At 40.7% G+C, this 11822-nt stretch overlaps 1 protein-coding gene across 6 annotated transcripts; it reads left to right on the top strand.

The window, feature by feature from the left end:
* Positions 1 to 4414: 4414 nt before the first annotated feature.
* znf217 (zinc finger protein 217) lies at positions 4415 to 11155 on the top strand. Of its 6 annotated transcripts, none has more exons than XM_005448380.4 (5): positions 4415 to 4553; positions 6403 to 7752; positions 7924 to 8031; positions 8126 to 9466; positions 9591 to 11155. In XM_005448380.4, exons 2-5 carry the CDS (start codon positions 6444 to 6446, stop codon positions 9701 to 9703), a joined length of 2871 nt encoding a protein of 956 aa, XP_005448437.1. In that variant the 5' UTR covers positions 4415 to 4553; positions 6403 to 6443; the 3' UTR covers positions 9704 to 11155. The 6 variants fall into 6 exon arrangements, with proteins under 6 accessions (XP_005448437.1, XP_005448438.1, XP_013131671.1 ...); XM_005448381.3 differs by having other exon boundaries at positions 4429 to 4679; XM_013276217.3 differs by having other exon boundaries at positions 4429 to 4693.
* Positions 11156 to 11822: the final 667 nt, after the last annotated feature.

Below are 11822 nucleotides of genomic sequence, written 5' to 3'. Positions count from 1 at the left end.
GAAGACCTCAAATCATCTTCTCCTTTTATGATGTAATTTCTGTGATTGATGGCGTAGTGTGCAGTCTCTGGAAGGATGTGTTTTAGATAGAAGTGTCTGAGAACCACTATTCACCCACCATTAAGTGATGAGTCGCAGCCCCCGAAGGCATAACTCACACTGCTCCTTTGTTATCAATGAGGCACACTATTCTTGTATTACTGTCTATAATAGGTGTGATCATTTTAAATTGTGCATCAAAGTAATTGCCACGGCACTGAGGGAGAAAAAGTGAGGTACTGCTGCTTGCACAGCTTAAGACATGTGCTCCATTGTCTCTCCTTTCCCTGGAGGAATGTCTCAATTAAGATACACTGTGACGACTTTGCCAGCAGTTTTGTTTATGTGTGAAGAGCTCATTTTCATTAGCAAACAGAGTATAGTGTTGATGAATCTGGGAGTGAGGAATTCTGACTGAGTTTTAATGAGACGGAAGTGAAGAAGAAAGCAAAACTACTCACACATCTCGCTTAGATTACTAAAACTAATTGGAAGAGTGACTAAAAAGATGCCCTTACACAATACTTTAACTGGAAATCACAAGCAACTTTGTGGCCTTGCTAACAGTTCCAGATGTTTTAAACTTCCGTGTGTAGTTATTTAGAAATCTGCTCAGCCTTTTCTGTATTTAGTGACTTGGCAAATAACAGTGAAGATGATGATAACAGCTGCATGCCCCTACACGCAGCGTTCCGGGAGTGAGAGTTAAGGGAACACTTTTTCCAGTTGGGAAAGTGATTGCGCGTCACAAGGACTAGTCACTCCCTTTTTTTTTTTTTTTTGCACAATCACATATGATAATGACCTAAAAAGGCTTATTAATAAAGAGATAGTTCCAAGTATGGATTTAACAATGCACAGACTGTACATAGTGCAGCAGATTTTCTCAGCCACCATGTTGCTGCAGTTCATCCTAGGACAATGCATGTGACTGTGTGAATGCACTGAGCTCAGAGGGGGTGAAACAGGGGAATAGTGGGAGGAGAAGCCTGATAGGAGGCCTGCTGTCAGCACTAAAGTGCATCATGGCAGTGCTTGCTAGTAATATGGAATATGAGAGGTTAAAACTATTCCGGGTACTGATGAAAAGAAAAAAGAAAACCGTCATAACCGGTTCTGATCCTTTCACAAACTGATGTAATTGTTTTACCTATAAGGAAAAAGCAAGCTAAATCTCTCAATGTGTTCCCCCTGCAGTGCTTACGGGGACAACACATACATGTGCGTGTCTGTTAGGGAAGTTTTGTAATGCGGATGCTATCTACTGTGTCTCTACATTTTTTGTTTGTTTGTTTTAGTCTTTTGAGCGGAAAATTAGATTATACTGCTGAAGGGATGCAAATGAGTGACGTAATCATGATCTGCCTTCAACTGATAGATAAATGTTCATCTTAAGAACAACTATACAGACATACATTTAGACAAAAACACTTTCGCTTCTGTTTTTACACTTGGATACATCAAAGTTTGTTCTAAGTTGGCAGAATCTGAGCACAGTATTACAGCTTTGGGATCATTTTGAGAGTAGAGATAATAAAAGATGTTGTTTACATGTTATTATGTGTGCTTAACTTGCTAGAAACTTGGGAATGCGCGCAAATACCACAGCTGTTGTATGTCCAGGCTGCTAAGCTGGTTTTGCTTAATTTTGTAAACAGAACAAATCAGTTTCAGTTTTAGGTGTGGTGCTCATAACGTAAAATTTTTATAGAAGAGATGATTATATCACAAGGATTGCACACTCTGAATGACAAGAGACTGACGTGACTGCCATCATTATAACTAATAACAAGAAAGTGTTGTGCAAATACATACGTCACTATTACCATAATTTAAAAAGGTAAAGTTCTTTGCTTTTTTTAAACATTTGCATATATTTTTCCTGCACAGTTAATCAACAAATAATGTATATCCTTTGTGTCTTTTTTATGTGTAACTGTCATTTATGCACTTCACTGAGAGGTCATAGTGAAACAAAGAAAGGTCAGGAAAAAAAAAGTCATCAAAAGAGGTCACGCAGACAGCGGGGCACTAGCAGCAGAACAAAGAGACACTTCCTTCACCCAGTTTCTACTCAGAAAAGACGGGTACTGTTTTCAGTATGAACTGTGAAAATTTCTGTTTGGCCACTGATACTTCTATGATCAACAGAACACAACAGCTGGTAGAACTGAATAAACGTTCGGGGTGATAAAGAAGCTTACGTATTATCAGTGTCTTTCAGAAGCGACACCAGGATTATGAAAGAACTCAGGCTGTGAATCTGAAGGAGAACAATGCGGTCAGCTGCTCCTGACACGTCAAGACAAAAAACAAGCCATCACAGCCTTCCCCGAGTCGCTGATCCAATTCCTGTTAGGATGTCTGCCCGCAGAATACATTATAATTCTCTAAAGTACTGAGGTTTTTTCTTACAGATACCCCTTCTTTAATTAGATTTAACTGCTTTTAGCTAAATGTTTTAATAAAGAAACTATCTGAGATAATGACTTCAAAAAAATCTATTAGCATAATGTCAAACAATAGCACAGAGTTAATTAAATCAGTTAAAAGTAAACAATGCTCGGCCACTTGTTGCTGTCATTGCCACTACAGATGATGAATGCTATTTAAATTATCATAATAAATCAATGATAAAAGTTCCAGCCAGCTAAAGATATATTTGTAGGATTAGACACAAACAACCACTGGCTTCAGATAAAAGGCATTTCCTGTGATGGGCTACAACATCTTTTGGCAATTTCATCATCCTGAGGAATGATACTGCTGCTCCAGACTGATAGCTTTTCACAGAGGCTTTGTGGTTGCTGAACAATAGGAAATGACCGAGAGGCCTCGATGTGTCACATGTGGTGCCTTTGATTAACATACTAGCCTTGTTTGCAACAGGATCTCGGGGGAAGGCACGAGTACCTATAACTGAATCGTAGCACTGCGAGGGGAGAAAGTGTTTTTTAGTTTAGGGTAAGCAGCATATGTAAACGAGTCTTACTAAAGAAAAAATATGCATTTTTTTAATCAGTCAGCTGAGTCATTTATTAAGACAAAATACAAATGAAAAAAAGTTCATTGGTATCCTTGGAATGAACTTAATTATCAAATTCATTATTCAAACCAAACATTTTTATTAAGTATGTTTTCTAGGCTGGAAAATCACATGTATGTTTATTTCATTATGAGAACTACATTGGTTCAACCTGTTTGGTGACAATAAGTGCTTGACAACAGCTTGTAATATAGGCAAAAGAGCAGGCTGCTTACAGCCAACCCTTGGCTCATGTGAGAGCCATAGCTTAAGCAAATCAAGCACTCCAGTCTTTGTTCACTGTTTTTCAACTGGGAGTGGCTACTGATAAAGTTTTGTTTTCTTCCAGACATTGCTGCCATTCTGGGGGGGAGATAGAGTGGGTCTACATAATGAGTGTACACTGAAGTCAGCTGAATATCTTCATTGACTGATTAAGTGCCCATCAGTGTCTCTGCTTTTAAGAGTGGAGGAGGGGTTGATTTTACATAGGAGGGTGTGGAGGCTACTGTAGGTGAAGGTCTTTATCTCACAAGCACCAGTCTATTAATCTTAGGTGATTACACAATCCAACAGTAAATGTGTGCTGATTCTCTATTATTATTATTAACAGCAATATAGTATATAACTAAAAGTTAAGGTTTTTCCTTCCATTTTTCTGTAAGATCAAATGTGTTTACATGCACCATCTCATGGCTTTGTCAGAGGTATGTTTTGGGTGGCAACAACTCATATGGGATATAAAAGTGGGCTGTGCGCCTTGGTACGTTTTTGTGTCACCATATAGGAAGAACTTGTAATTTCTCATGACTCAACCAACCTGCTTCTGCAAAAAAAAAAAAAAAAAAAAAAAAAAGCCTCATGTAACTGAAAAGTTTGAGGCACCCCTCCCCCAGCTCCACATGGTAGCTGGTGCATGACGTGCTGACTGGCTGCACTTTTAGGTAACTTAAAATGCAGCGTACACATCAAAGAGTGTTATATGGCGTCTATTCAGCGCACTCACTCTTACTCCGTGGAAGTTTAAAGCATCGTTAGACACATGATTGAACCACTCGAAACGCAAAGCGTGACAAGAGACTTCACTGTAAGCGAATACGACTCTAATATTGGCCGTTTGAAGCACAAATGAAGCAGCTTACACATCTAATAGTGAAAACACTGGGAATAAAAATAAAAAATAAAAACCTCACATGTGACGACTTGTAAGTAGCTCATTGTGGGCTAGAACAATCAAATAAAATATGCCCTCATGCTTTATTGGCGTGTATGAGATAAGATGATTATGTGCACTAATCCCTCTCTGTTATACGTGACCACGTGATTGCCCTTTTTTGTGGTGGTGGAGGGAGGGGGGGGGGCTGCCGTGCACGCGCCCCATCTTCCCCTTGAGAAAAAGTTGAGAGAGCGCGCCCCGGATTTCAACAGCTGCAGCAGGGAGGACTCGCCAAGTCGAACAAATATGATTCACATTCAAACAATTGAATAGGTGAGCTGTCCACCAGCGGCAACGCGTTGTGTGAAATGAAGAAGCAAACTCGAGCAAACACCCGAATTCCCTGAATTCAGTCGCTCGTAGTATCAGTATCATTATTAATCCGGAAATTCTGAGTTGGTAGGTATTGTTTGGTGAGTTTCTACAGTTTGCTCGAAGTCGAGGCAACAGAAAGTGTTGTTTGCTAACGTTGCTGTCGTTAAGAATGACCGAGGCTATGGGAGTAAAAGTAGTTAGCGTTTTGTTATGCCACTCTCTCAATCTGGGTGAACTTTTGAAAGTGGCGTTGGAAAACAAACCGTAGGGGACAGCGTAAGTAGACACACACATAAAAAAAAAAAGTCAGGTCGATAATGTTCTTTTTGTACCACAGTGTTGTCATGAAATAACGTCGTCGCCACTCGAGTAGGGTTTGTGTCTGGATGTATTGATTTAAAATTCAGTCTTCCTCAGTCACAAACGCGGACAGGGCTGATAATTGATCTGAGTGTTTCCAAAATGAGTAAGGAAGCCCTCGTGCTCGGCTTATGATGCACATATAGAAACGTAATAGCCAGTCTGTTAAATGCACCGACTTTATTGACGTTAGCTGGAACTTTTCAACTGTTAACTTCGAGCATCGCCTCCGGGGTAAAATTACGTTCAAACCGGAGCTTTGCTTTCTTGAATAACAAGGTGGCAAACGTTAACGCTTGCCTCCCGAAGCATGTGTGTACTTCAGAAAACCACACAGGATCATTAAGAGATTCCTGTGCTCACCTGGCCGAAGGCAAAAGTACCACACAGCAAACTAATTCCAGGTAAATTGGTTATGAATAGCGTTGATGTATAAAAAAAAATATATGTGTGTGCGCGCATGTATTATATAAAACTGAAAATAAAACCAATTATCATTGGCTTGAATGACTTGAAACCTACAGTTGGGACTTCCCCTTTATCTACTCATTTGTGGGTTTTTTGTTTTGTAGCCTTCTACTGAAAACTTGATTTAAAGGTAACAGTTAAAAATGTGTGAAAAGGGGGAGGGTCTTTGATGCTACAGTAGACAGCTATAGGTATTGCTGGTGCCACAGCCTTGATTAGCATTTTGCATGGGCCTTGAGCATTTTGTCCTTGCTGAACCAGTTACTCCACTTCTCCACCAATCAAAGAGCTAAGCAGTTCGAGCCTTCCCCAATATAAGCAGTTCAGTATACAAGCTGAAACCACTACACAGAGAAAAACCACACTGTTTTTTGTCACTGATGCCTGAAGAAAAGGATATGCTGGGATTTGTGAGTAAAGATTTTAGAGTTTTCAAAAATAGTTTAACAACTTGAAATTCTTAGACTTTTGCTGGGATGTTGCTTTTTATGTTGTTGACTATCAGTTAATCTGTTTCTGTAGATTGTATTTTAACACTACATTTTTAGTGTGATTAGTTAAAGTAGTTGGTGTGTTTTGTTAGAAACAAAAAAACAGAAGTAAAGGTTTGTTAGATTTAGAAAAAAAATGAAAAAAAACATTGACCTTACTTAATCATCTTACTGTACAATTTTATTATGTTAATGTTAGTCATATTAAGCTTAGACACAAAGGCATAAATTCTAAATTAAGTTAAATAATGTCTGCGAGTGAGTGATAAAAAAAGACTGTTTTATCATTGGCCTGCACATAGAGGAAATGACTTGTCTGTGTAGTTGATTGCTAAAAAAGATACATTTCCTGTTTCAGTGTAAGGAAAGGCAATTCTCTCTGTGGTGTTTTTTCAAACAGATTTTATGATAACTTAGGTGTTCCAGTTACCTGATCCTGTTTTGTTTTTTGAGCAAAGCCTAAAAAACATTTTTCCCATTTTTTCCAGGCTCCTAATAATCTGGACTGCTTGTAAAACATTAGGAGAAAATGCCGACTCATTCATTGCTGCCATTTGTAAATAGCCCAGATGGACTTGCCCAAGATATTCTTATTAGTAAAGATGCAAGCATCCCAGGGTTGGGCTTTAGCATGACGCCACACACTACCTACCCAGAAAAGACTGTGTTGCAAAATGAAGAAAGTGCATCGCTGTACTGTATGTTCTGCGAGGAGACTTTCACTCATCAGGATGAGCTTGGCCCCCACGTGTTAACACAGCACCCCACAACATTCTCCGAGCCGACTGTGCTTCGGGTTGAAGCAGAATTCAGGATCCCAGGAGAGAGACCCCGGGCCAAACAAAGCAGCCTTCCTGCCGAAAAAGACGAGGTTCACAGCTGTATCCTGTGTGGTCATGTATCCCAAGATGGCAGCGAGCTTGAAGCCCACATGAGAAAGCACAAGGACTACTTTACTTATTGTTGCAATTTTTGTGGGCGTCGGTTTAGAGAGCACTGGTTCCTCAAGAACCACATGAAGATGCATGTTAAAGCAGGAGCAAAGAACAAGGCCCAGCAAGACCCAGAGAGCCCAATCACAATTAATGGTATCATCCAAGAGCCTCCATCAGAGCCTGTAGGCACCGCATACAAAATGTGCATGGTTTGTGGGTTTTTCTTCCCTGACCACGATAGTTTGGTTGAACACAGTAAAATGCATAATCGAGAGGCACAGCCTGGAAAAGATCAAAGCAAGGATAAGATGGGTGATACTAATGAACCCACTGCCAACCAGGATTCATTTCTTCAGTTCCTAAACCTTCAGCCTCGCCCCGCAGGAAAGGATTTGGAACCTGTGAGATCATCAAAATGGATTCCCCAGCTAGATCCTGTCAACACATATCAGGCCTGGCAGCTTGCTACGAAAGGCAAGATCGCAGTTGGGCCTAATAATACAAAAGATGTTGGTCAGGAAAACAGCACAGACAATGACGAATCTGGCTCTGACAAGGAGGAGTTGAATAATATTTGGACTGAGGGCCAAGGAGACAAGGCCGTGAAAGAAGTTGGGAGAGAGCTCCGGTCTCAGCAACAGGCCCCTGTTAAAAGCCCAGACCCACAGCGAAGGTCTCCAGTTCAGAAAGATAAGGACAAACAAAGGCCAACGACTTGTGAGGAATGTCAAAGAAATTTCAGGACCTACCACCAGCTGGTGCTCCACTCCAGGGTCCACAAGCGTGAGAGAGGAGGTGAAGAAAGTCCAACCTCATCTGTTGATGGCAAGCTTTCAAGAGCAGGCTCACTGGAAAATACTGAGGAAGGCTCTGAGGAGGGTATAGAGGAAAACTTGGGTTCAGGTAAGTCTGTTTTTCTGTATACACTCAGATTATCTTATCTGTGGTGTAGTAATTGTTTGTTACCAAGGGCTCCCTCTGCTGAGGGGACGGATAATAACACATGCCTTTTGTGGCCATTGTTCTGTCCTTTGTGTGTTGTGTTAATATTTCAATTTTTGTTTGTTTTCAAAGGTGAAGATGGATTTGACCGATCCAATGGCAGATCAAAAGACTGCAGTTACTGTGGCAAAACCTTCAGATCCTGCTACTACCTCACAGTTCATTTGAGGACTCACACAGGTAAATTCACAACAAATGATTATAAATTATCCTAAAAATAAACTGACCTTAAACTCTGACTTATGTTATGTTTATGCAAAACTATTTGTTCCAGGTGAGAAACCATTTAAGTGTGCTTACTGCGAGTACGCTGCAGCCCAGAAAACTTCACTGAAATATCACCTGGATCGACGCCACAAGGATAAGCCCTACGTGGAGATCCCCAGCAGACCTGTGCCTTTAGTGCCCTCACCCAGTGATGGAAAAAATGGAAACAATGCTGAAAATCCTGCGCCAAAGAAATCCTGGGTGCCTCCAGCCAGGCCGTGCATCGATGGAACACCAGAAAGCGGACTGGATAGTGTCGATGGCAAGCTTGGCAAGCCACTTGTCCAAGTAAATGCTGTGCCTGCCTGCTCTCCGGAAGATGATGCACTCGCCAAGTGCTCTGTGCCTGTTAACCTGAAGAAAAAAAGGGAGGAGGTGCAAGAAGAGAACTGTGAGGCCCCATTAAATCTGTCCATAAAAGTCTCTGTCTCCACACCTGCCAGTGTTGAACCAAGAAATGGTATTGTTCCAATTGCCTGCCCATTTTGTGCTTATAAAACCATCTACCCAGAAGTTCTGATAATGCATAAAAAGCTCTCTCACAAAGACAAGTCAGACAGCACCAAAAAGAATGGGTTCGGAGGCAATTTAAGTGAAAGTCGTCATACGGGTTGCCCGCCTGCCCTCAATGGGAAAGATGTTTCCTCAGTTCTGATCACTGAGAGGATCTTCCCTCGCCGAACCAAGTCTCCACCTCCCCAACCTGCAAAACCTCAAGAAAAAACACCTGTTAACCTACCGCATGTTCCTAAGCCATCCCCTGTCCACGCACCCATAAAAGATGTCCAGGAGACCCAGCGTTACAGGCAGAGCATCGACTCACATCCCAGTCAGGAATCCTCCAGATATACAGAGCTAATGAGAAAAAACAACACAGCCAACAAATATGTGATGGACAGAGTGGGCATCGGCGATCGGAGCTACCCAGTACGAAGCGGTGTCCTTTGGCACACAGATGCCGCCAGGCTCTGCCTATCCAGCCGATTTGGAAGCCTCCCCCAGATGGACTTTGGCGAGCCGTCCAGCAAGCGATTAAAGTTTTCTGTGCCTACAAACAGGGACGCTGAGGCTGGCGAGAAGGCTGCTTTTAGAGGGCCACCAGCAGATGGATCTAACAGGATGTTTATTAAAAGAACTGTGAAACCCACACAGCAAGGGTCATGTCCACCCACAGCTTCTGAGGTTTTGGGTCCGGCAAAGAATGCACCTACGACTATCGGAGGCAGTTTGGAATCTGAATGGAGCATGATGAACCTTCTCCGCTCCTATCCACCCCATGACCTGGCATCTTTCTATCACACCAACCCAGCAAACCCCAGTCATGCAGGACTAGCCAACTCAGGAGCAGGTAAGCATTAGACTTGCAGTTTCAGTAGAGTGAATATACATTTTTTGGGATATTTGGCTATTTTGTATCTGCATATTCTGATACTTTGAAGAGTTATTGTTATATTTTTTTTTTGTTTTCTCAGGGGGCAGAAGTGTTCTGTTCCAACATCTGCCCAGTCTACCCAGCCTGCAAAGAAGAGATGTTTCAGGCCCATTCCCCAATCAACGCTGTGGGGCCACTGACAAAAGTGCCTAAAGTAAAAAGAAACAAAGAAAAGGTTGAAAACTTTCATTTAAAAAAAACCTGACGAGAATTTTTGAAAATGACATTGAACTTCATATAGTTGAATCAAATCATTTTCTTGTCCTTCTAGATGTAAACAGTGCTGCTGCCTTATTTTGGAGAATTTCTAGAAACGTTTAATGTACATATTTAGAAAGAGAGGTAGTTCGTGCTCACAGCGTGCTTATCCTCTTAATTTAATGTTTCTTTTTCAACAGAAAAACATTTGTGTTATATGGACATTTCAGGGCTACAGTTTCAACAGAAGTCCATGTGTTCTTTTTTTGAATGCAAAGGTGCAGATAACCTTTGGTTTTTTTTGTGTATAGTCCACTGGTGTGCACTGTAATATTTCTGTTTGAGACTGTTGATAAATCTGACCCACACTAATGTTCCAGAGCCTGTCTTAGCTGTAAAAGTTGTGTGTGTGGGATGGCATAAAAATATCTCTACATAAACTGTGTTAAGCTAAAACCTAAGAAAAACCTGTGTGGGGAAAAAAATGCTGCTCTGTGTAATTGCTGCACTGCACTGGATGGTGGGGAGTTTCTGTCGGATAACTTGATGGCTTCGGTCCAGTTGTTTACAAACAGGCCACAGCAGCGAGCTCTGCTGTGTGTTTCAAGTGTTCTACCTCAAGTTGTGCTCTGAAGGCTTCTTTTTGTAAAGCCTTTGAAGCTATCATGTTAGCTGAGCCTATATACCTACTTCGACCAGAGACTGGTGTTTTGAGTTGTAGTAATAGTAGTAGTACATGGAGAAGTGACCCGTGACATCTATAAAACACCACAGGAAGCTCAAGCTCATTTGGTGACACTGGACTACTACTGCTGCTACTGTTTTTTGAACTATACCACAATTTGGGCTGTACGTTAATTTTGATAAACTCGCTATATACAAGTATTGTTATTTTCCTTGAAAAGCAGAAAGGTGCTTAAGTGGTGCCTCACATCCGTCAGCTGTAAAATGTACCAGATTTTTTGTAATTTTCTGGGTTTGTGTGAAATAGTCATGCAGTGTTAGTTGATTACTGCACATTTAGCCGCTCGCATGTTCGGGAGTTTGCTTTTGCTATGCAAAGTCTTGAAAGTGTTTCTTGTGTCAAGGGGCAGCAATCACTGCCAACTGGATGTCAAGGAGCATTTAAGGTGTCGTGATGGTGCAGTTTTAGGGGAGACAAAAATGCAAAAGCAGCGATGTTGATTGCTTCAATTAACTTTATGCTAAAGAGGGAAAAAAGACTCAGGTTAATTCAATTTTACATGCTGGGTAGTGTTTGGTATAATTTTGAAAAGCCTTTTTTAAATTATTTCTTTTTTTTTTTGTTTGGTGTTCACATTACTGGTGTGTTTATATATTAAGTATTGTTTTGAAATTTCTGATGGCACGTTTCAACAATAAAGTGAGAGGCGAAGAACAAAAGTATATAGGTGTTGTATTTAAGCTGAACCATAATGAACCTAGGATCACATTTCTTAATCTCCTGAGACCCGTTTTTCTAATCTCTCCTAGCTATTTAGGATTAGTCGGACCTGATTAGACTTGCCCCCATAGAGGACAATGGTTTTATATTACAGCATAACATGGCAAAGTCACAATTGATTAAAAAAAATATAAAAACACAGAATATAAAATACAAGGTGCAAAGCAAAATGTAATGTTGCCATATGAGGACACAAAGTTAAGAAATAAAATCATAGTTGGATACAGTTGAGCACATTGTTCACAGACTCAAGGCACCAATTATACAGCTATGTTCATAACATCTGGGGGATGTAGGGTAAGCACTTCCAGCTATATTATAATATATATATGCTTATATATGCATATATTTAGCAATATACCGAAACCAAGAGATGCAGTGGTTCACGGTCATAACAATAATCTGCTTTCTTTAACTTGCACCTGGGGTTCTAGCTCCTTTAATGACAACTTTAATACCTGATTACACAGACACAGAGAAAGATAAATTCGGTAATATCTGTTCTAATTAAATCATCAGTGGACTGTAATATTCCAATAACTCGATTACCATTTCAGGCTATTAGTCCTCCAGAATCTCCAAATATAGGCAACAAGTATTGGTGTCACC

The sequence above is a fragment of the Oreochromis niloticus genome, linkage group LG20 (genome assembly GCF_001858045.2).
Source record: "Oreochromis niloticus isolate F11D_XX linkage group LG20, O_niloticus_UMD_NMBU, whole genome shotgun sequence".
In the NCBI taxonomy this organism is placed as follows: domain Eukaryota; kingdom Metazoa; phylum Chordata; class Actinopteri; order Cichliformes; family Cichlidae; genus Oreochromis; species Oreochromis niloticus.
The sequence above is the reverse complement of the archived record's forward strand: the minus strand, read 5'-3'. Positions and strand labels throughout refer to the sequence as shown.